Source organism: Lampetra fluviatilis, chromosome 34 (genome assembly GCF_964198595.1).
Source record: "Lampetra fluviatilis chromosome 34, kcLamFluv1.1, whole genome shotgun sequence".
Taxonomy (NCBI): Eukaryota; Metazoa; Chordata; class Hyperoartia; order Petromyzontiformes; family Petromyzontidae; genus Lampetra; species Lampetra fluviatilis.
The window spans coordinates 11290667-11316449 of NC_136308.1; the positions used below are offsets into that span (position 1 = coordinate 11290667).

A 25783-nucleotide genomic window follows, 5' to 3' on the forward strand; every position below is an offset into this window, starting at 1 on the left:
CTTGCCGGGTGGACAATGGGGGACGCGCTGGGTGGACAATGGGGGATGCGCTGGGTGGACAATGGTAGACTTGCTGGGTGGACAATGGGGGACGCGCTGGGTGGACAATGGGGGACGCGCTGGGTGGACAATGGGGGACTCGCAGGGTGGACAATGGGGGACGCGCTGGGTGGACAATGGGGGACGCGCTGGGTGGACAATGGGGGACGCGCTGGGTGGACAATGGGGGACGCGCTGGGTGGACAATGGGGACTTGCTGGGTGGACAATGGGGGACTTGCTGGGTGGACAATGGGGGACGCGCTGGGTGGACAATGGGGGACGCGCTGGGTGGATAGTTCATGAGTGCGAGCGACTCACTGCGTTGCGTCGTCTTGACGTGCAGCTGGATGTTGGGCAGCACGAGGCCGTGGGGGTGCACTTCGGTCCGCCACACCACGAGGAAGCGGGGCCTACAAAGACAAAGATCCCCCGTGTAGCCTTAACAGACTGTTGGGGCAAGTGCTGCTAGCAAGTCGCACCTATGAACGCCAGCAGGGTGGGTGGTCAGCACCACGCCCGACCGCATTTGTCTCCCAAGTTGCGATGAGTTCACACTCCGCACAAGGTACTCCTTTGAGGCCGAGTCGATCTAGGGGAGGCCCAGGACCGGTTCAGATAATCGTCACCGGTGTTGGCAGTGAGCGGGAATCGAACTCGGGTGGCCGGGTTCCTAGTGCAGCGACCGCGACATTAACGGTTCCCTCACCTGCGTCATCACACAAAAAGACAAAGATCCCCCGTGTAGCCTTAACAGACTGTAGGGACAAGTGCTGTTAGCGAGCACCTATGAAGGCCGGCACGGTACACGAGGGGGTGGGTGGCCAGCACCACGCCCGACCGCCTTTGTCTCCCCAGTGGCAATGTTTACACATCGCACCAGGTACTCATTTGAGTCTGAGTCGACCTAGGGGAGGCCCGGGACCAGTTCAGATAATTGTCACCGGTGTTGGCCGTGAGCGGGAATCGAACCCGGGTTCGTAGCGCAGCGTAGCGCTAACCGCTACACACAGACACTCATGCGCACTTTCGCAGGCCTCTACAGAAAAAAAACATCACCACTCAACACCACGGGGAAAACGCCGCATTTGTGAGTGTCCATCTCAGTCGTGTGTGACAGCTCGTTTGATTGCAACCACCACCACTCACCACCATCGCGACAACCACCACCACCCACCACCCACAACCACCACGGCAACAACCGCCATGGCAACAACTACCACCACTCACCACCATCGCGACAACCACCACCACCAGCACCCACAACCACCACCAACCACCACGGCAACAACCAGCATTCACGAAGAAACGCACACACGCACACACGCACAGGTGCGCGCGCGTCAACAAAAAATGACCGTGGCTGCCAATTATTCCTCATCACCAACAACAGCGATGACGATCGATCCCCGCACACGAACTGATTTCATCGCTGCATCTCCTCGGCGGTCGTTCAATTCCTCGGCTGCTGCCACTTCATCGTTGTTCTCGACCACCGCCCGCCCGCCTCAACAGTTCCAACGCCGCATGTGCCCCTCTTCCCCATCCCTCGGCGCGATTCCGGCGCGAGTTATTTTTCTCCTTCCGTCATTACGACGACGAAAACAAACGCGGGCTATTCTTCGATTTTTTTTCACGTTAAGAGGCGGGCGTTTGCCCGTCAAGGCCATATCGCGATGTTGCTCGGAAACGCGGCTCCGCGGTTCGCCCGTTTGGGGGCGAAGGAGCGGGAACATTCCTCCGCGGACGAGAATAGCCGAGAATAGCCGAGGGTAGAAAATGTTTTGACCAGAAAGGGCCGGGCGCTGGCTCCGTCGCGGCGATGTTGTTTGGCCAGGTGAGAGCGACGCGAGAGGAGACCGGGCCGTGGGTACGTCTCATTTTGGAAGCGTGACCCGGGTCACCAAAACAATGAAACATACCAACGGAACGAAAAAAAATACACACACGGCCAGGAACATCGGTGCAGAGCAGTGGCGGCCGTCTGTGACAAAGAGCTTCACAGCTCATCGGATTCCTGCTCCTGCGGCAGTCCAAATAAAGATGCCGATTTAGGAATCCCGAGCCTCCGCAACACGGCGTCGAAATTCACACAGTGGGAAGGGTGGCGCAGTGACACAGTGGGGGGGAGTGACACAGTGGAGAGCGGTGACACAGTGGAGGGGAGTGACACAGTGGAGGTGAGTGACACAATGGGTAGGGGTGACACAGTGGGGAGAAGTGACACAGTGGAGGGGAGTGACACAGTGGGGAGCAGTGACACAGTGGGGAGGGGTGACACAGTGGAGGGGAGTGACACAGTGGGGGGAGTGACACAGTGGGGAGGGGTGACACAGTGGAGAGGGGTGACACAATGGGGAGGGGTGACACAGTGGGGAGGGGTGACACAGTGGGGAGGGGTGACACAGTGGGGAGGGGTGACACAGTGAGGAGGGGTGACACAGTGGAGGGGAGTGACACAATGGGGAGGGTGACACAGTGGGGAGGGTGACACAGTGGGGAGGAGTGACACAGTGGGGAGGGGTGACACAGTGGGGAGGAGTGACACAGTGGGGAGGGGTGACACAGTGAGGAGGGTGACACAGTGGGGAGGGTGACACAGTGGGGAGGGTGACACAGTGGGGAGGGGTGACACAGTGGGGAGGGTGACACAGTGGGGAGGGTGACACAGTGGGGAGAGGTGACACAGTGGGGAGGGGTGACACAGTGGGAAGGGTGACACAGTGGGGAGGGGTGACACAGTGGGGAGGAGTGACACAGTGGGGAGGGTGACACAGTGGGGAGGGGTGACACAGTGGGGAGGGGTGACACAGTGAGGAGGGGTGACACAGTGGAGGGGAGTGACACAGTGGAGGGAAGTGACACAGTGGAGAGGGGTGACACAGTGGGGAGGGGTGACACAGTGGGGAGGGTGACACAGTGGAGGGGAGTGACACAGTGAGGAGGGGTGACACAGTGGGGAGGGGTGACAGTGGGGAGGGTGACATAGTGGGGAGGGTGACACAGTGGGGAGGTGTGACACAGTGGGGAGGGGTGACACAGTGGGGAGGGGTGACACAGTGGGGAGGGGTGACACAGTGGGGAGGGTGACACAGTGGAGGGGAGTGACAGTGGGGAGGGGTGACACAGTGGAGGGGAGTGACACAGTGGGGGGGAGTGACACAGTGGGGAGGGGTGACACAGTAGAGGGGAGTGACACAGTGGGGAGGGGTGATACAGTGGGGAGGAGTGACACAGTGGGGAGGGTGACACAGTGGGGAGGGTGACACAGTGGGGAGGGGTGACACAGTGCAGGGGGTGACACAGTGGGGAGGGGTGACACAGTGGGGAGGGGTGACACAGTGGGGGGAGTGACACAGTGGGGAGGGTGACACAGTGGGGAGGGGTGACACAGTGGGGAGGAGTGACACAGTGGGGAGGGTGACACAGAGGGGAGGGGTGACACAGTGGGGAGGGTGACACAGTGGGGAGGGGTGACACAGTGGGGAGGGGTGACACAGTGGGGAGGGGTGACAGTGGGGAGGGGTGACACAGTGGGGAGGAGTGACACAGTGGGGAGGGTGACACAGTGGGGAGGGTGACACAGTGGGGAGGGGTGACACAGTGGGGAGGAGTGACACAGTGGGGAGGGGTGACACAGTGAGGAGGGGTGACACAGTGGGGAGGGGTGACACAGTGGAGGGGAGTGACACAGTGGGGAGGGGTGACACAGTGGGGAGGGGTGACACAGTGGGGAGGGTGACACAGTGGGGAGGGGTGACACAGTGGGGAGGGGTGACACAGTGGGGAGGGGTGACACAGTGGGGAGGGGTGACACAGTGGGGAGGGTGACACAGTGGGGAGGAGTGACACAGTGGGGAGGGGTGACACAGTGGAGGGGAGTGACACAGTGGGGAGGGTGACACAGTGGGGAGGGTGACACAGTGGGGAGGAGTGACACAGTAAGGAGGGGTGACACAGTGGGGAGGAGTGGCACAGTGGGGAGGGGTGACACAGTGAGTAGGGTGACACAGTGGGGAGGGTGACACAGTGGGGAGGGGTGACACAGTGGGGAGGGTGACACAGTGGGGAGGGTGACACAGTGGGGAGGGGTGACACAGTGGGGAGGGGTGACACAGTAAGAAGGGTGACACAGTGGGGAGGGGTGACACAGTGGGGAGGAGTGACACAGTGGGGAGGGTGACACAGTGGGGAGGGGTGACACAGTGGGGAGGGGTGACACAGTGGGGAAGGTGACACAGTGGAGGGGAGTGACACAGTGAGGAGGGGTGACACAGTGGGGAGGGTGACACAGTGGGGAGGGTGACACAGTGGGGAGGGGTGACACAGTGGGGAGGAGTGACACAGTGGGGAGGGGTGACACAGTGGAGGGGAGTGACACAGTGGGGGGAGTGACACAGTGGGGAGGGGTGACACAGTGGAGAGGGGTGACACAATGGAGAGGGGTGACACAGTGGGGAGGGGTGACACAGTGGGGAGGGTGACACAGTGGGGAGGAGTGACACAGTGGGGAGGGGTGACACAGTGGAGGGGAGTGACACAGTGGGGAGGGTGACACAGTGGGGAGGAGTGACACAGTGGGGAGGAGTGACACAGTGGGGAGGAGTGACACAGTGGGGAGGGGTGACACAGTGAGGAGGGTGACACAGTGGGGAGGGTGACACAGTGGGGAGGGGTGACACAGTGGGGAGGGTGACACAGTGGGGAGGGGTGACACAGTGGGGAGGATGACACAGTGGGGAGGGGTGACACAGTCGGGAGGGGTGACACAGTGGGGAGGGGTGACACAGTGGGGAGGGTGACACAGTGGAGGGGAGTGACAGTGGGGAGGGGTGACACAGTGGAGGGGAGTGACACAGTGGGGGGGAGTGACACAGTGGGGAGGGGTGACACAGTAGAGGGGAGTGACACAGTGGAGGGGAGTGACACAGTGGGGAGGGGTGACACAGTGGGGAGGAGTGACACAGTGGGGAGGAGTGACACAGTGGGGAGGGTGACACAGTGGGGAGGGGAGTGACACAGTGGGGAGGGGTGATACAGTGGGGAGGAGTGACACAGTGGGGAGGGTGACACAGTGGGGAGGGTGACACAGTGGGGAGGGTGACACAATGGGGAGGGGTGACACAGTGCGGGGAGTGACACAGTGGGGAGGGGTGACACAGTGGGGAGGGGTGACACAGTGGGGGGAGTGACACAGTGGGGAGGGTGACACAGTGGGGAGGGGTGACACAGTGGGGAGGAGTGACACAGTGGAGCGGGTGACACAGTGGGGAGGGTGACACAGTGGGGAGGGGTGACACAGTGGGGAGGGGTGACACAGTGGGGAGGGGTGACACAGTGGGGAGGGGTGACACAGTGGGGAGGGGTGACACAGTGGGGAGGGTGACACAGTGGAGGGGAGTGACAGTGGGGAGGGGTGACACAGTGGAGGGGAGTGACACAGTGGGGGGGAGTGACACAGTGGGGAGGGGTGACACAGTAGAGGGGAGTGACACAGTGGGGAGGGGTGATACAGTGGGGAGGAGTGACACAGTGGGGAGGGTGACACAGTGGGGAGGGTGACACAGTGGGGAGGGGTGACACAGTGCAGGGGGTGACACAGTGGGGAGGGGTGACACAGTGGGGAGGGGTGACACAGTGGGGGGAGTGACACAGTGGGGAGGGTGACACAGTGGGGAGGGGTGACACAGTGGGGAGGAGTGACACAGTGGGGAGGGTGACACAGAGGGGAGGGGTGACACAGTGGGGAGGGTGACACAGTGGGGAGGGGTGACACAGTGGGGAGGGGTGACACAGTGGGGAGGGGTGACAGTGGGGAGGGGTGACACAGTGGGGAGGAGTGACACAGTGGGGAGGGTGACACAGTGGGGAGGGTGACACAGTGGGGAGGGGTGACACAGTGGGGAGGAGTGACACAGTGGGGAGGGGTGACACAGTGAGGAGGGGTGACACAGTGGGGAGGGGTGACACAGTGGAGGGGAGTGACACAGTGGGGAGGGGTGACACAGTGGGGAGGGGTGACACAGTGGGGAGGGTGACACAGTGGGGAGGGGTGACACAGTGGGGAGGGGTGACACAGTGGGGAGGGGTGACACAGTGGGGAGGGGTGACACAGTGGGGAGGGTGACACAGTGGGGAGGAGTGACACAGTGGGGAGGGGTGACACAGTGGAGGGGAGTGACACAGTGGGGAGGGTGACACAGTGGGGAGGGTGACACAGTGGGGAGGAGTGACACAGTAAGGAGGGGTGACACAGTGGGGAGGAGTGGCACAGTGGGGAGGGGTGACACAGTGAGTAGGGTGACACAGTGGGGAGGGTGACACAGTGGGGAGGGGTGACACAGTGGGGAGGGTGACACAGTGGGGAGGGTGACACAGTGGGGAGGGGTGACACAGTGGGGAGGGGTGACACAGTGGGAAGGGTGACACAGTGGGGAGGGGTGACACAGTGGGGAGGAGTGACACAGTGGGGAGGGTGACACAGTGGGGAGGGGTGACACAGTGGGGAGGGGTGACACAGTGGGGAGGGTGACACAGTGGAGGGGAGTGACACAGTGAGGAGGGGTGACACAGTGGGGAGGGTGACACAGTGGGGAGGGTGACACAGTGGGGAGGGGTGACACAGTGGGGAGGAGTGACACAGTGGGGAGGGGTGACACAGTGGAGGGGAGTGACACAGTGGGGGGAGTGACACAGTGGGGAGGGGTGACACAGTGGAGAGGGGTGACACAATGGGGAGGGGTGACACAGTGGGGAGGGGTGACACAGTGGGGAGGGTGACACAGTGGGGAGGAGTGACACAGTGGGGAGGGGTGACACAGTGGAGGGGAGTGACACAGTGGGGAGGGTGACACAGTGGGGAGGAGTGACACAGTGGGGAGGAGTGACACAGTGGGGAGGAGTGACACAGTGGGGAGGGGTGACACAGTGAGGAGGGTGACACAGTGGGGAGGGTGACACAGTGGGGAGGGGTGACACAGTGGGGAGGGTGACACAGTGGGGAGGGGTGACACAGTGGGGAGGATGACACAGTGGGGAGGGGTGACACAGTCGGGAGGGGTGACACAGTCGGGAGGGGTGACACAGTGGGGAGGGGTGACACAGTGGGGAGGGTGACACAGTGGAGGGGAGTGACAGTGGGGAGGGGTGACACAGTGGAGGGGAGTGACACAGTGAGGGGGAGTGACACAGTGCGGAGGGGTGACACAGTAGAGGGGAGTGACACAGTGGAGGGGAGTGACACAGTGGGGAGGGGTGACACAGTGGGGAGGAGTGACACAGTGGGGAGGAGTGACACAGTGGGGAGGGTGACACAGTGGGGAGGGGAGTGACACAGTGGGGAGGGGTGATACAGTGGGGAGGAGTGACACAGTGGGGAGGGTGACACAGTGGGGAGGGTGACACAGTGGGGAGGGTGACACAATGGGGAGGGGTGACACAGTGCGGGGAGTGACACAGTGGGGAGGGGTGACACAGTGGGGAGGGGTGACACAGTGGGGGGAGTGACACAGTGGGGAGGGTGACACAGTGGGGAGGGGTGACACAGTGGGGAGGAGTGACACAGTGGAGCGGGTGACACAGTGGGGAGGGTGACACAGTGGGGAGGGGTGACACAGTGGGGAGGGGTGACACAGTAGGGAGGGGTGACACAGTGGGGAGGAGTGACACAGTGGGGAGGGTGACACAGAGGGGAAGGGTGACACAGTGGGGAGGGTGACACAGTGGGGAGGGTGACACAGTGGGGAGCAGTGACACAGTGGAGGGGAGTGACACAGTGGGGAGCAGTGACACAGTGGGGAGGGGTGACACAGTGGAGGTGAGTGACACAGTGGGGGGAGTGACACAGTGGGGAGGGGTGACACAATGGGGAGGGGTGACACAGTGGGGAGGGGTGACACAGTGGGGAGGGTGACACAGTGGGGAGGAGTGACACAGTGGGGAGGGGTGACACAGTGGAGGGGAGTGACACAATGGGGAGGGTGACACAGTGGGGAGGGTGACACAGTGGGGAGGAGTGACACAGTGGGGAGGGGTGACACAGTGGGGAGGAGTGACACAGTGGGGAGGGGTGACACAGTGAGGAGGGTGACACAGTGGGGAGGGTGACACAGTGGGGAGGGGTGACACAGTGGGGAGGGTGACACAGTGGGGAGGGTGACACAGTGGGGAGGGGTGACACAGTGGGGAGGGGTGACACAGTGGGAAGGGTGACACAGTGGGGAGGGGTGACACAGTGGGGAGGAGTGACACAGTGGGGAGGGTGACACAGTGGGGAGGGGTGACACAGTGGGGAGGGGTGACACAGTGAGGAGGGGTGACACAGTGGAGGGGAGTGACACAATGGGGAGGGTGACACAGTGGGGAGGGTGACACAGTGGGGAGGAGTGACACAGTGGGGAGGGGTGACACAGTGGGGAGGAGTGACACAGTGGGGAGGGGTGACACAGTGAGGAGGGTGACACAGTGGGGAGGGTGACACAGTGGGGAGGGTGACACAGTGGGGAGGGGTGACACAGTGGGGAGGGTGACACAGTGGGGAGGGTGACACAGTGGGGAGGGGTGACACAGTGGGGAGGGGTGACACAGTGGGAAGGGTGACACAGTGGGGAGGGGTGACACAGTGGGGAGGAGTGACACAGTGGGGAGGGTGACACAGTGGGGAGGGGTGACACAGTGGGGAGGGGTGACACAGTGAGGAGGGGTGACACAGTGGAGGGGAGTGACACAGTGGAGGGAAGTGACACAGTGGAGAGGGGTGACACAGTGGGGAGGGGTGACACAGTGGGGAGGGTGACACAGTGGAGGGGAGTGACACAGTGAGGAGGGGTGACACAGTGGGGAGGGGTGACACAGTGGGGAGGGTGACACAGTGGGGAGGGTGACACAGTGGGGAGGTGTGACACAGTGGGGAGGGGTGACACAGTGGGGAGGGGTGACACAGTGGGGAGGGGTGACACAGTGGGGAGGGGTGACACAGTGGGGAGGGTGACACAGTGGAGGGGAGTGACAGTGGGGAGGGGTGACACAGTGGAGGGGAGTGACACAGTGGGGGGGAGTGACACAGTGGGGAGGGGTGACACAGTAGAGGGGAGTGACACAGTGGGGAGGGGTGATACAGTGGGGAGGAGTGACACAGTGGGGAGGGTGACACAGTGGGGAGGGTGACACAGTGGGGAGGGGTGACACAGTGCAGGGAGTGACACAGTGGGGAGGGGTGACACAGTGGGGAGGGGTGACACAGTGGGGGGAGTGACACAGTGGGGAGGGTGACACAGTGGGGAGGGGTGACACAGTGGGGAGGAGTGACACAGTGGGGAGGGTGACACAGAGGGGAGGGGTGACACAGTGGGGAGGGTGACACAGTGGGGAGGGGTGACACAGTGGGGAGGGGTGACACAGTGGGGAGGGGTGACAGTGGGGAGGGGTGACACAGTGGGGAGGAGTGACACAGTGGGGAGGGTGACACAGTGGGGAGGGTGACACAGTGGGGAGGGGTGACACAGTGGGGAGGGGTGACACAGTGGGGAGGGGTGACACAGTGAGGAGGGGTGACACAGTGGGGAGGGGTGACACAGTGGAGGGGAGTGACACAGTGGGGAGGGGTGACACAGTGGGGAGGGGTGACACAGTGGGGAGGGTGACACAGTGGGGAGGGGTGACACAGTGGGGAGGGGTGACACAGTGGGGAGGGGTGACACAGTGGGGAGGGGTGACACAGTGGGGAGGGTGACACAGTGGGGAGGAGTGACACAGTGGGGAGGGGTGACACAGTGGAGGGGAGTGACACAGTGGGGAGGGTGACACAGTGGGGAGGGTGACACAGTGGGGAGGAGTGACACAGTGGGGAGGGGTGACACAGTGGGGAGGAGTGGCACAGTGGGGAGGGGTGACACAGTGAGTAGGGTGACACAGTGGGGAGGGTGACACAGTGGGGAGGGGTGACACAGTGGGGAGGGTGACACAGTGGGGAGGGTGACACAGTGGGGAGGGGTGACACAGTGGGGAGGGGTGACACAGTGGGAAGGGTGACACAGTGGGGAGGGGTGACACAGTGGGGAGGAGTGACACAGTGGGGAGGGTGACACAGTGGGGAGGGGTGACACAGTGGGGAGGGGTGACACAGTGGAGGGGAGTGACACAGTGAGGAGGGGTGACACAGTGGGGAGGGTGACACAGTGGGGAGGGTGACACAGTGGGGAGGGGTGACACAGTGGGGAGGAGTGACACAGTGGGGAGGGGTGACACAGTGGGGAGGAGTGACACAGTGGGGAGGGTGACACAGAGGGGAGGGTGACACAGTGGGGAGGTGTGACACAGTGGGGGGAGTGACACAGTGGGGGGAGTGACACAGTGGGGAGGGTGACACAGTGGGGAGGGTGACACAGTGGGGATGATGACACAGTAGGGAGGGTGACACAGTGGGGAGGGTGACACAGTGGGGAGGGTGACACAGTGGGGAGGGTGACACAGTGGGGAGGGTGACACAGTGGGGGTGCTGTTGGAGAGCCAGACTGGGCAGTGGTGACTCCCACTGCGGTGTCTTAACGAGCAGTGGCACAGCACGGTGCGGCGTCGCGTGGGGTGGTGCGATGCGGTATGTTGCGGCGTGATGCGGTGCAATTAGGTGCCATGTGGCGTGGTGTGGTCTGATGCCGTGTGGTGTGGTGCCGTGTGGTGTGATGCCGTGTGGTGTGGTGTGATGCCGTGTGGCGTGGGGCTCAGTGTGGCGTAGGTGTGGTGTGGTGCAGTGTGATGACGTGTGGCGTGGTGCCGTGTGGCGTGGTACGGTGAGGTGTGATGCCGTGTGGCGTGGTGTGGTGCAGTGTGACGCTGTGAGGTGTGGTGCGGTGCAGTGTGACGCTGTGTGGCGTGGTGAGGCGAGGTGCCGTGTGGCGTGGTGCCGTGTGGCGTGTGGCAGTGTGATGCCGTGTGGCGTGGTGAGGCGAGGTTCCGTGTGGCGTAGGTGCGGTGTCACACACACACACACGCGCTGTACCCCGGCACGGCGGGGTTCTGGATGAGCAGGGTAGATCCGAATTCACCCTCCGGGAGCAGAACCACGCCGGGGAACCGGGCCTGGCACCGGGAAAAGGGGGGCGAGAGGGGGAACAGACAGATCGCCTTATACATCACAGTGGCGATTGTGGGATTGTAAGTGGTGATTGTGGGATTGTAAGTGGTGATTGTGGGATTGTAAGTGGTGATTGTGGGATTGTAAGTGGTGATTGTGGGATTGTAAGTGGCGATTGTGGGATTGTACGTGGCGATTGTGGGATTGTAAGTGGCGATTGTGGGATTGTAAGTGGTGATTGTGGGATTGTAAGTGGTGCAGCATGCGGTGATGTTTAGGTGCCAATTCCACAACTGAACACGACTCCGCTACAATCCAGGCAGCCTCGCTTTTATGCGTGCAACTGCTCGCCAAAAATCAAATACACAGCGGACGAACAAATACAAACATCAACCTTCATGGGGCACTCTGCATGTCGTAACAAATTCAAAAAAGAAATGTGCTTAAGTGAGACTCTTGGGCCAGCAGTGGAAAGCCTTCATTTCGGAAAAGTAAAACCAATTTATAATCCCTGGGCGGGTGGGCGGGCGATGGAGAATGAATATGGGTGCACATTTCAAATACGCATCGTTACAATCAACTCCGGCAAAATGAAAAAGCTTAAGTGTGTGAAAAAAAAACACATTATGCTGCCGCCACTCTCGCCGTATCGCTCGCAAGCCCAACGGTCACTCCAATAAAAATATTAACAGCGTGTGGTCACTGGCACCTGGGGCAGACAAAACATACCGTTGAATAATAATGAAGTGTTCCGTTTTACATTTTGTGCCCCGAATGGATTCTGTTTGGTTCAGCTTGAATATCGCCGCTGCCGCCGTCGTTGTTGCTGTTGTTTTGGAATCGTTATTTGTACCGCGAGTGCGCTAATCGTGCGAGCCGCCCCCCATGCGGAGGACTCAAAGCTGGGGGGGCCGCGGGCCAGCGGGGGTGGGGGGGGGCATTCGCCGCTCAGTGCAGAGGTTCGAATCCAGCGGCAGCTCCCTCCCCCCCTATGGATGCCGCATGTGAGCGCTGACCGCGCCGTACGCTTCACAAGAGCCGCTGCCTTCCCGGTGTCGCGGTCCGAATTGGCCACGTTAAAAAAAATGTACCCGTAAAAATTACTCTATTGGGTGACACAGGGCGCCACGGTGGTGGGATGTTAACTACCTAGCCTGGTATACAGGTCGTGGGTTCTATCCTGACCCTGACGCCTGCTGCAAATTTGGAGTTTTCATGTAAACTCTCCCCGTGGTCGTGTAGATTTTTCTCCGGGTCCCGAAGCTTTTGTCTCCACATTTAGAATCAACAACATGTGTTTAGATGATTTGACTCCTACAAATTTCCACGTGTTAAGCCCTTGTTCGTTTGTGGCCAGGTCGCTTATGATTTACAGCTGTATACAGCTCAGTGGTGCTTTACCTGGTAAAAAAAAAATAAAGTCAATCACCACCTACTCCGTAAACTACGAAAATGTGGCAAGACCCTCCTGACAAATGAGTCACAAGACTCAATTAATATTTTGGGGGGTAAACGAGTGTAATAATAACTATCATGAATAAATACAATCTGAATCCCCCGTCACGGTGTTTAACGCTTCTGATCGAGCCGGCCTGCGACCGAATGTCACGGGGACGTGTCCTGGCTCGTCGCGTCTCGGGCGGCCCGGCACAGGCCGAGCGGGGAGAGTGTCGCTTGGATCGGCAACTCCGTACCGCCGCGTGGCTCCTCATTTGTGGCCAGAAAGAGAAGCTAAATAGCTCAAGTGGGCTTTAACCTGGTAAAAAATTTTAAAAAGTTTTGTTTGTACAGATTTTTAAAGCGAGTTCAATCTTGATTTGAGGCTTAAAGTGAGTTGTTTACCCTTCCTTTGACTTTGCACTCCCGACGTATTTTTGTACTGTTTGTTGCTGGAACATTCTGACCCGCGCCCTACTGGACATTGGTGGAAAAGAGCTTTAGAGCTCATCGGATTCCTCCTCCAGTCTTAATGAAGACTATAAGTCTGTTCACTACCGCGCCTGGTGTGTCGGAAGTCGTGGGTCCTAAGGTTTGCCCCTTCACACTTAAAATCAACATTACGCATTTAGAGTTTTTGACTGCGATACATTTCCACGTGATAAGTGACTTTGTTGAGCTATCATTTGTGGCCAGATTGTTTCTGAAAAAGAGCTAAAGAGCTTAGTGGGCCTTACCTGGTAAACTAAAAAAATGTTTAGTTGTAATTTCGTCATGGATATAACGTAAGGAAAGGAAACAGAGACACAAAAGAAAAAGAGCCAGGAGATATGAGGGGATCGGGAGAAAGAATCTGCTTCAGGGCCTTGACGCTGCCGCTGCTGCACAGAGGAGGAGCGGCGTGTGTTTCCACAGTGGGCGGCGACGGGGAGATGGGAGGGGTTCAGGGTGGGCTGGCCACACAAGTCGCGTGAGTTACGGGAGGCTTGAGCCGAGGGAGAGATGTGTGAGCACTGCGCACAAATAGGTCACGCAGGGCTTGCGAGGCTACGACGGTACGAGCAGTGCAGCAAAACGGATTGTTGTACTGCGATTCTCTGCTTCTGCATCCACGCTGCCCGCCTTCCCCAACTCGCACTGACCGGCAGGGTGAAGTATGGCCAAACTCATCCCCGTGACCCGCACTGCAAGGAGAGACCCTTATCCAGCAGACGGATGAACACGAAACTAAAATCCCTGTTCTCTTACGATGGCTGCTGCTGCTGTGACGTTTAATTATACATGTGTTAGTTTGCATTGCCGGAGAACCCGTGGGGGGGCGGTGCTCGCTATCTATTTATTTATTTAATGTGCAGTTGACCCGGCCCAGTGGGAGCGCGGTCGCAGCGCATCGTGGTCCGAGTCCGGCAGGCCGCCCTGGTTAATACTGCGGCACGTGAGTTTCAACCGTTAACAATGGGGCGCTACTATGGCGAGATGTTAACTCCCTCTCCTGCTGTGGAGGAGGTCGTGGGTTCTCTATCCAACCCTGACGCCTGCTGTATTTGGAGTTTTCGTGTCTCTCTTTCTCTCCCCATGGTTGTGTCTTTATCTCCGGGTCCTCCGGGTTTTCCCTCCACATTTAGAATCAACACCATTCTTTGGTTCTTTTCGGTTAAGTCACGTCTAAAAATAAAATAATAAATTAAAATAAATTAAAATTTTATTTTTAGACGTGACTTAACCGAAAAGAACCAAAGAATAATTCCTGCAGTCACGAAAGCTCCTAAATTAAGAATCAACACCATGCGTGTAGAGTACTTGTCTGACGTAAACTTCCACGTGATAAGCCACTCCGAGCGGTCCGCTTTCACCGAGCGGGGGGGGATGTTAAAGATCCCACGATGTCATTTGGCCGCCGTGTTTCCGGCGTGACGGTCCAACTTTGCTCAATTCGAAAAACCACGCCGCCAATAACTCAATTTGGATCACGCACACGGCGCGTACGCGCCTACGTACGCCGAACTTCTTTTGCACCGCACGTAGCCAACCGTGCTCATCGGAGGTGCGGGGGAAAGGACAACAAACAGAACACAAAAAAAGCAGTGCCGCCCCCTCCACTGCCTAACGACTGCAGCCTGCGTCTGTGAAAAACACAGCAGCACCCGTCTTCGTGACAGCCTTGCGCTACAGGAACGACAGCGCCAATACCAACTGTGCTCAATTATTATTAACCCACGTCTGCTTGTAACCCAACAAATGTGTGTGTGTGTATAAATATAAAAATGTTTGCACTCCTCAGTCCCAACGTTGCTCTCCCCTGCTCTTAAAACTAAGGCGTCGCGACGACCCGCCTTCGCGTAATTAATGACTATTTTTAGAAACATGTATTTACTTTCAAATGAAAATTTTGTTCTACTACGATAAATTGTGTGTGTGCGTCTGTGCGTGTGTGTGCATGTGGAGCGCTCGTGTAGCAGCTAGTGCACTGCGCTACAAACACGGGGACCCAAGTTCGACGATTATCTGAACCGCTCTTGGGCCTCCCCTAGATCGACTCAGCCTCAAATAAGTACCTGGTGCGGTGTGTAAACATCGCCACTGGGGACACAAAGGCGGACGGGCGTGGCGTTGGCCGCCCAACCCCCTCATGTGCCGTGCCAGCCTTCATAGGTGCTCGCTAACAGCACTTGCCCCAAGTCTGTTCAGGCTATACGGGGGATCTTTGTTTTTGTGAACACCTGCGTGTGTGTGTGCATACGTACCGTGTGTGTGTGTGCGTGTGTGTGTGCGTGTCCGTATGTGTGTGTGTGCGTGTGTGTGTCCCCGTGTGTGTGTCCCCGTGTGTGTGTGCGCGTGTGTGTGTCCCCGTGTGTGTCCCCGTGTGTGTGTGTGTGCGTGTGTCCGCGTTGCCTCTGCACGAAATGCAAATGCCTGCGCTGGCCGTGCCGCAGCGAATCTAAATGTAAATGCGTGCGGCGCCGCTACCGCAGCAGCAGCAGCAGATTGCCGCTGAATATCTGACCCATAAACGATGGAGAAGAGAAACATTATTTTAGAAAGCGGCGGGGGCACCACGCAAAAATTGAGATAAATGAGGCTGTGCGGGTTTTTGTTTGTATTTGTGAATTTGAGTGCTTAAAGTGGTGAGCGGCGACAGCAGGGGGGAGATGAGGGGAGGCGGTGGGGTGGAGGTGTGCGTGCGCGACGACCGCGCGTGGGCGCACCACCACAGCGACACGCGCGCACAAACACGCATCTGCGTATGAATAATATACACATACATGCATATATAATAATAATAGTAATGGACAGGAGACGCCGGGCTGACTCAGGGGTCAGGGACGCCGAGCCGGCACAGCCGAGACCCCGAGTTTGCATCCAGGTTACAGCCGCACAACCGCGAACAACCCGAGTTCTTGAACGTACAGTGGTGATGGTCTCAGCCTGGTCACCAGTGACTCATACCGACTCACACAGAGACCCGTAGCCTCACACAGAGACCTGTAGACTCACACAGAGACCCGTAGACTCAGAGACCCATAGACTCACACAGACCCGTAGACTCGCGCAGAGACCCGTAAGACACACGCAGAGACCCGTAGACTCACGCAGGGACCCGTAGACTCACGCAGAGACCCGTAGACTCACGCAGAGACCCGTAGACTCACACAGACCCGTAGACTCACGCAGAGACCCGTAAGACACACGCAGAGACCCGTAGACCCACGCAGGGACCCGTAGACTCACGCAGAGATCCGTAGACTCACGCAGAGACCCGTAGACTCACGCAGAGACCCGTAAGACTCACACAGAGACCCGTAGACTCACGCAGAGACCCGTAGACTCACGCAGGGACCCGTAAACTCACGCAGAGACCCGTATACTCACGCAGAGACCCGTAGACTCACGCAGAGACCCGTAGACTCACGCAGAGACCCGTAGACTCACGCAGAGACCCGTAGACTCACGCAGAGACCCGTAGACTCACGCAGAGACCCGTAGACTCACGCAGAGACCCGTGGACTCACTCAGAGACCCGTAGACTCACGCAGAGACCCGTAGACTCACGCAGAGACCCGTAGACTCACGCAGAGACCCGTAAGACTCACGCAGAGACCCGTAGACTCACGCAGAGACCCGTAGACTCACGCAGAGACCCGTAGACTCACGCAGAGACCCGTAGACTCACGCAGAGACCCGTAGACTCACGCAGAGACCCGTAGACTCACGCAGAGACCCGTAGATTGACAGAGACAAGTCACACCGAGACCCATGGATTTGCACAGAATGAGTCTGGGATAGCTACATTATACACTTATGGAAATTGTGATCGTCTGCACACTACTACTGATGCAGTGAAATATACTCATAACCATGAATAATATATTAATATTTTATACAGCGTCATCGTTCATGCAAATCGGATCTCAAAACACAGCAGTATCATTTGTCATGCGCGCGTGCGGAGGTGTGCATGTGTGTTATGTATGTTGAACTTCTTTCGCACACCGTAAGTAGCCAACCGTGCTGATTGGGGGTAGCGGGGGAAGGACTAAACAGGCCACCGTCAGCATCAGTAGTCATCACGATGATGAAGGTGACGATGGAAACGACGATGGAAACGATGATTGCCGTTGTTGTTACTTGGGTTGCGCAGTGGTACCACTCACACATCCGAGCAAGAAGAGCCTGGGTTCGATTCTTGACTCGGGCACCTGTGTGTATGTGGAGTGTTGTAGGTTTTTTTCCCCATGCTCTGCACGAGTTTCCTCTGGGTTCTCCAGTTTCCTTCCATAGCTACAACACCCCCCCACCCCCCCCAGCAACGCAACTGGTACTGGCTCAAACATCCACGATGCTGGAAAATGATGTCGATGCCCAGCGCACGTGGATACCAAATAAAAACATCGGCGTGAACACGGCTACGACCGTTAAATACGATCGGAGATCACTCGTCGCCGCACGTTTAACCCGAGCGGCGAGCGCGGTGACGGCACGGGGTCGGGATCCCTGGCGACGCGGCAACCTTCCGGCGCACACCCGTGGCAGCTCGCCGGAAATCGTACCGGCGGTGGGAGAAGGGGGGGGGGGGGTCGCTCTCTTGCGACCGATTTGAGCAAAACAGCTATCAAAACAACAAAATTAACAACTCGCTTGCCACAACTGTACCAAAATACCTCGCCGATCTCGTCAAGGAGCATAAACCATCAGCACGCAAACTCAGGTCATCCTCGCAGCAGCAGCAGCAGCCGATTTTGGCTAACCGTAGAACTCTGGTCATCGAAGCGTCCGTTTGAAAAGAAACAAAACAAAATAATTCCAATATTCTGTAAAAGTCTAACAAAGATGATGGTGACCGCGTCGCGTGCTTACAGGTGTGCTTCTAGGGCCGTCTGGAACGCTCTTCCTTCCAATATTAGGAACCCACTGGGAGCTATGCACCATCATCTAGAATCTAGATTGACAAACTCACTTCTTTAGGAGTGATTTTTCTGTTCAGTCTGTTGTCCTTCCCCTGCACCTCCGATTAGCGCGGTTGGCTACGTACCACGCAAAAGAAGTTCAACATACATACATAAGACTCACATAGTGAGTGACCCACTCACGTGGTCTCTAACCCACACACATAGCGAGTGACCCACTCACATAGTCTCTAACCCACACACCCACCCTCCGATTAGTGCGGTTGGCTACATATGGTGCCAAAGAAGTTCAACAATAACAACACCTCTGTGACGGGGGTTGTAATTTTCAGTACTTTGAAACCTAAACCGTCGTGGCTTGGTTTTTTCTACGCGAGCGGTGCGGTTAAAACTGTTTACACCAAAGCCAGCTTTTAATCCTTACTTTCATTCGGATAAATAAATGCCGCAGGGCAGACTCGGAAATGACATCTCCGCAAATGCCTCGTCTGGGGCCACAGATAGCCATCGAAAGTTTCCGCGCCGGTGAACATGGAAACTTAAACAAACCGCTCCGTGAGTGATGACAACGAGCAACCCCGCTTGCGTCTTGTTTGTCGCGCCCACGGGGAGGGAGGATTCTCAACGTTTCGGCCGACTTGCCCGTACCATTGAATGTTGGCCGCCACGGTGGCGAAGATGTACAATGCATCACCTGGTTTGCAGGAGGTCGTGGGTTCGATCAAAACCCTGGTGCCTGTGTATTTGGAGTTTGCGTGTCTCTCTCCCTGTGGTCGTGGATTTTTTGCAGGTCCTCCGTTATAAATAAGCAGACGATTCGTCTCCTTCCTATGTCTGCCCATCCCATCAACCACGCGGCCCGCTGCAAGTGCGTAATGTCAGTAGCATTGCTTGAGCTTGAACACAGGCAAACTCTGGACCAGTTTCGACATTCAGTGTCTCACCAACAGAGGCAGGCTTGGAGTATTTGGCTGCTATAAATTTCCACACGCTAAGCCACTTTGTTGAGCGATCATTTGTGAAAACCAGGTCACTTCTGAAAAATAGCTACATAGCTCAGTGGACCATACCTGGTGAAATTAAAAAAAGGTTTTAGTTTATTTTTGTCTCATTCCACAGAGACGTGTGGCGGGACGGTGGTGCCGCAGTTAGTGCACTGCGCTCCGACTTTAATTCCTTAGCCTGTGGCTAATGTCAGTGGGGGTCTAAAACCAGTGCTGGGGCAGCCGCCGCCACTTTTACCGGACGACACCTACCGGCGTGGTGAAGTCCGTTCCAATAACTTCCATCGCCTGCGCTGCGTGGGCAAGTCCCTCATCCAGCAGTGGATTCACACAGGGCCGTATACCGTTAAAGATTTATATTAAAGTAATTTTAAAACCAGACGAGAGCCCGGTGAGACCGCACGGGGGGAGACCTGGGTAAATAATAAACACACCGAGCCGCAAGCGCGTGGGTCCCAGGGTGCCAAGCAATTCATAAACGGCGCCAACATCTGCATTCTATCGCCAGCTGTTGAAGATACGAGGCCCCCGGCGGAGCCCTCCCCCCGCACGACCCTCGGCCCCAGCGTGCGTCCCCGTCTGTTCCGGGAGGCAGTGCGTGGGTGACAGGATGGAGAGTTTCCCTTGGCCAGTGGCTGGTTGTCTGTCTGTCCGTCCGTCCGTCTGTCAGTCCGTGCCCGAGTGTTTGTCCACCCGACGCCGCAGCGTTCTGTTATTCTTGTTCGGGTTCCAGGCGCGGCGTGCCAAGGACGCGAGCGCAAAATGCCATCTTTGTTGCGTTAAGAGCCTCAGACCGAGCGTCACCGAGCAAAAATTAAACGTCGGGAGCGAGCGTGTACATACTTCTCTCTGCCGTCATTTATAAAGCGCAGGAACCGGGAGGCTGGGTGTTTAAAGAAAAGGAAAAAATGCTGCACGGCGCTCCGTGCGAGCTGTAAACAGCAGCGCGCGAGAATTCGAGACTGAGTGGCGCTCTTTGTTGTGGCGAGAGCGCGATGGGGGGTGGGCTGGCACGCTCGCGCAGGTGAGTGCTCGCAACGCGCGCTCTCTGATTTGTGTCAACGACCGCCGAAGCCGTCGCCTTCACCCGCACCGACAGCCGTGGTCTATCCACTGCTGGGTGAAGGCCTCCCCAAGGCCGTTTTCGATTTTAGCTTATCTGGCTCGGTGGGCCAGACACGGCCATTCCATCATCATCACCATCCATGGGCAGATCGCCCGTGGTAGGTGTCCACTGCACATTTCGTCATTTGTTTCCACTTTCCTCTGTCTTGTGCCAATATTCTGAGGTAGTGCATCATCTTTCTGGCACCAATCTTTTGTCGTCATTGTCAAGCCATTCTGTTAGGTCTTCCTCTCTCTCCTGTTCCTTCTATTTTTCCCAAACAACAACAACGCACTTATGAATTCTCCTGCTGTTGTGCATCCTACACGGCCATTACGAACCCTCGATTCGCAAATACGACCGCTCTGTTTTTGTTGATCACAGGAAACCAACGACAGCTGCTGTTACAGATTCATTTCTCACTGATTACTTTCGGGGTCGCTGCCAGCCTGGAGTAGCGGACACGGCAATAGCGAGAGGTTTGTTTAACACGTCGGCTTTCGCGACCAATATTATTCATAATAAAGGTTGTTGGGTTAGATCGCGTAAGTATAATAGGTAAATATTAAATTCTCTCAAACACAACTGTCGGCAGGTACAGGACATGCTTGCCAACAAGGACACTCAATTGATTTTGATAACGTTGAAGCGTTGTGTAAAACTAATTATGACTGGCGAAAGACTAATTCGAGAATATATTGAAATTGAGAGAAATACAAATAATTTTAACCGCTCTGGAAGCGTATTAAGTAATACATATTACAATTCCTTATAGAGGAAACACACTAATGAACTATTACTAATCTGTTATAGAATTAGAATAGTCCCCCCCCTCCTCCGCCTCTGAGCTTTGCAGCCGATTGGGTTCAGTGATGACATTGTTCTATTTAAGACCGGAAGTAGGTGGATTGCTTCACTATTCTGGTAAATCGCCTGATGATGCTGGATGTAATTACCAGCGAAACGTCGTACTACTCAAATTGTAAATGTTGATTTACTCTCCAACACACCAGTGGGCTGACGTAGGAACTATTTGTCATTTTGTTTACGTGAGAAGTCCCTTACTACTTGGCTGTCAGGTGCTGGATGGTTTGGACACATTTATACTTGTGCGATCTAAACCAAAAACCTTCATGATGAGCGAGAGATATAGTGGGGACGCGGTGTGTCGGTCACGGCAGTGTTTCCCAGGTCAGCGACCCGGTCGAAGTTAATCCCTGGCCGTGGCTCCGCGGCGTATGTATGTGTGTATGTTGAACTTCTTCCGCACCATACGTAGCCAACCGTGCCAAGTGGCGGCGCGAGGACCGTGACCCCCGGCACCTGGCCACGGCCACGGCGCACGCAGCAGCTCCCAACCGCTCCCTCAGAAACTACGGCTCTCTCGACGGGCCACGCAATAAAATCAACAATCACTCGCGTCATTGTGGAGAACGTAAGTTTACTGCTCGTGTTGTGTATTGTACAGCTGTGCGTCGAACTCGGTCGGGCCGAAATCTTAGAGCAGAAAGGTCTCTTGTCTTCAACCACCTGGTAGCTCGTTAGCATTGTTTTAAAACTAAAATATGTTTCATTTGACCAAGTAAGACTCGCTGAGCTATGTAGCTCTTTTTCAGAAACGACCTGGCCACAAATGAGAGCCCAATGAAGTGGCTTATCACGCGGATAATTATATCAGCCAAATACTCTCAGCGAGCTTGGCTCTGCTGGTGAAACACTGAATATCAAAACTGGTCCAGAGTTGGCCTGGATTCAAGCTGAAGCGATGCTGCCGACATTACCCACCTCCAATGGGCCGCGTGGGTGATGGGATATGCAGAGAAAAACTTTATATTTCATGTGGAGGGACAGACATGGGAAGGAGACAAATCGTCTGCTTATTTATAACGATGTTAGCACGCACGTGGGCGGGCCACGCAATGTGGTCCGCCCGCACAGGGCGTCACGTAGCGAGATGTTAACTTCCTCGTCTGGTACACAGGAGGTCGTGGGTTCAACACCAACACCTGCTGTATATTTGGAGTTTGCGGTGTCTCTCCCCGTGGTCGTGTGGATTTTTCTCCGGGTACTCCGGTATTTCCCTCTACATTTAAAAACACTTTTTAAAAATTTTCTTGCTGTGGTTTTCACGCCTAATGATGATTGCTTGTGTTGCAATCGAAATGTCGTGAGAATTTTATTGATTTATTTTTATTATTTATTATTTCCCATCTACGTGACTTTACCGAAAGAACCAAGAACATTTAAAAACATGTTTTAAAGATAGTTGGCTGCCATAAATTTCCACGTGATGATGAGCCACTTCATTGAGCTATCATTTGTGGTAGCCAGGTCACTTCTGAACAAAAGCTACATAGCTCAGTGGAGTCCTTATCTGGTAAAATAAACAAATAGTTTACAGTTTAGTTGCATGTCACGCGAGCAAACGACACGGCATCACGTGGTGCCGTGCCGTCCCGTCCGGTCGTCCTCGCACGTCGCCGCTCACGCGTCACCCGCAGCTCAGAACAGCGCCGGCGCGCACACGATGCGCGAATCAACCCGAGGGTCGATTTCTCGCTTAATGGCACTCGTTTGCTTGGCTCGGTTCGGAAACCATCTTCACGAGCCACCCGCCCCGATGAACCCTCCCGACGATTTGTCCCAGAGACGTGTGCCCGGATAGTCGGAAGGCGTCGCAGACGCACCCCACCGCATCTGCCGACAAGCGAACCCGCACCGCGCCCGGGCTAGTCGCAGCTCGGCAGTCACGCAAGGGGTCGGGTCTGGTCCTCGAGCGAACGGGAGGGTGGGGGGGAGGGGGACTGTCTGGGAATACTGGCTGCGAAGTGGGGCAGGAGATCGTCGTCCAGTGATGGATTATTGAATCCATCCGTGCGGAGGACGAGTAACGGCCCTTGCATGCGTGGGGGGTTTTTCCGGGATCCTCCCGTATAAAGACTAACATTGCAATGCAGCATTCTCTTGAAAAAAATTGTTTTGAGACTCCGTGAGGGTTTCCTGAAAAGAATGACACGACGTTGTTACGCTTCACGGGTGGGTAGATGGGACTGCGGTTGACGCACCGACATTCCTGGGCACGGCTAGCATCGGTATCTGAACCGATTCCTGGGATCCCCTCTCCTCTGTCACCAATCCACACCGACCCACCGCGGAGTTCATCCGGCAGTGGATAGACCACGGCCGACGACGACAAACTTCCCGAGCGCTCGTTGATCCCGCTGCGCGTCGCGCTCTGCTCGCTCGAGCAGAGCGCGTCAGCCAAAAGGCATCTCGACGCGGGCGCGGCGCAGATCCACAGTAAATCCTCCACGAACGTTTAAACATCGCGTGAGTGGGGAGGGAGCGAGAGGGAAGGGAGAGAGCAGGGCGGGAGGAAGAGGGAGGGAGGGGAGAGGGGAGCGGGGAGGAGGGAGGGGAGAGGGGAGCGGGGAGGGGGGAGGGGAGAGGGGAGCGGGGAGGGGAGAGGGGAGAGGGGAGAGGGGAGCGGGGAGGAAGGGAGAGAGCAGGGCGGGAGGAAGAGGGAGGGAGGGGAGAGGGGAGCGGGGAGGGAGCGGAGAGGGGAGCGGGGAGGGAGCGGAGCGGGGAGGGGGGAGGGGAGAGGGGAGCGGGGAGGGGAGAGGGGAGAGGGGAGCGGGGAGGGGGAGGGGAGAGGGGAGGGAGCGAGGGGGAAGGGAGAGAGCAGGGCGGGAGGAAGAGGGAGGGAGGGGAGAGGGGAGCGGGGAGGGAGCGGAGAGGGGAGCGGGGAGGGAGCGGAGCGGGGAGGGGGGAGGGGAGAGGGGAGCGGAGAGGGGAGAGGGGAGCGGGGAGGGGAGAGGGGAGAGGGGAGAGGGGAGGGAGGGGAGCGGAGAGAAAGGGGAGCGGAGAGGGAGGGAGAGAGGGAAGTGGGGAGGGAGGGGAGCAGGGAGGGAGGGGAGCGGGGAGGGAGGGGAGCAGGGAGGGAGGGTAGCGCAGAGGGACGGTACATGTCGGGAGGGAGCGGGGGGGGCGAGGAGGGAGCAAAGACAGCTCTTTCAAAGCAAAATCTGCTTTGCTTCACGTGATAAACACGGATGGGATTGCTCTTCCGAAGAAGCCAGTTTCACCCGCCGTGGCACGTCAAGTGTATACACACACACACTGACTCACAAATAAGTACCCACCTACTCACAAAAACACACTGACACACACTCACCAGCTCACGTACAAATAAAGACGAAGATCCCCACACACACACACGTTAACAGACACACGCGCGCGCTCACATGCGCTCGGTGGATCACCGCATCGCAGGAGGCCTTCTTCCTGCAGCCGATCCGTCATAGCCAACGACGAGGATGATGACGGTGGTGTTGTTTATGTGATGACGATGGTTGTGTTGATGCGATGATGACGGTGGTTGTGTTGATGTGATGATGACGGTGGTGGTGTTGATGTGATGACGGTGGTGGTGTTGATGATGACCATGATGGTGGTGTTGATGCGATGGTGATGACGGTGGTGGTGTTGATATGATGATGATGATGACGGTGGTGGTGTTGTTGCGATTGTGATGACGGTGGTGGTGTTGATGATGACCATGATGGTGGTGTTGATGTGATGATGATGACGGTGGTGGCGTTGATGATGACCATGATAGTGGTGGTGGTGTTGTCGTGATGATGATAACCATGATGGTGGTGGTGTTGATGTGTTGATGTTGTACAGAAGGACACACGCAGTGTGGCTAATTCCAGGACAAGATAGAGATCCGATGGCAATGCCGTGACGGGAATGGCGCGGTCGGCGGTGGCGACGCTGGCGCTGCTCCGTGCCTTACACGACACCCGGTACCCCACGATGCTCGCGGCGACCACGGCTCACCCCACGCTGCCCCGTAACCCGTACAATCACGGGAGAGATGGGCGCACCACGGCAGGACACGTCAAGCTGACCATGGTCGTTCATCGTTCAGCTGCGGCATCGAATACAAAATTATTCAAAGTGCTTATCGGAGGTGCTCGCCAAACAACACTGGCCCGAAAAGTCTGCTGAGGCCATCAACTCTCAACACAATAACACATCCCACACCTGCCTTGAGCGAGTCTGTGACGAGACCGGCACCTCGTCGTCACGTGCAACGTGGCCGTCGCACGCGGCCATGCGAGCTACTCGGAAGCCGTGCCACGCTGCCGTGCCACGCTGCCGTGCCACGCTGCCGTGCCACTCTGCCGTGCCACTCTGCCGTGCCACTCTGCCGTGCCACTCTGCCGTGCCACTCTGCCGTGCCACTCTGCCGTGCCACTCTGCCGTGCCACTCTGCCGTGCCACTCTGCCGTGCCACGCTGCCGTGCGTGCGCACATGGCTCCGCACTGCACCGCCCCCACCCCACCGAATCGTGAGGCGGCTCAACCCCATATACCTAAGCCAGGATTGTCAGAAGCGGCGGGCTCAGCGTGTTGACCCCCCAACCTTCCCCCCCCCCCCGCCCGGGGGACCAAGCTCTATGATTTCCATCGCTCAGCGCGAGAGAGAGAGCGGCCGAAACAAAAAGGGGGCAAAAGCCGCCCAGTTTTGGGACCGTGGCGTGGGGAGGGGCAGTGGGGGCCCAGGGGCCAGGACGGGCAAGCTGAGGCCGCGTGCGACGGCCGCGTGGCCGTCCCCACCCCTCGTGTTGGAGAAACAAAAAAGGGATCCGTTGGCGGCCGTCGGTTCGGATTTCGCTTCTCCGGCAGGGACATCGCGCCGCCGCGGAGAGAAACCA

The 25783-nt window shown here is 57.4% G+C and overlaps 1 protein-coding gene across 2 annotated transcripts in view; it reads right to left on the reverse strand.

Moving 5' to 3' along the window:
- Positions 1-25783, reverse strand: part of CENPP (centromere protein P) — a 75459-nt gene that overhangs the window by 2859 nt on the left and 46817 nt on the right. For both annotated transcript variants that reach the window (XM_078872522.1, XM_078872521.1), the window contains exons 7-8: positions 11035-11114; positions 360-451 (exon numbers count right to left, since the gene is read on the reverse strand). In XM_078872522.1, the coding sequence (XP_078728648.1) occupies positions 360-451; positions 11035-11114 (172 nt within the window). The remainder of the gene's footprint in view (positions 1-359; positions 452-11034; positions 11115-25783) is intronic.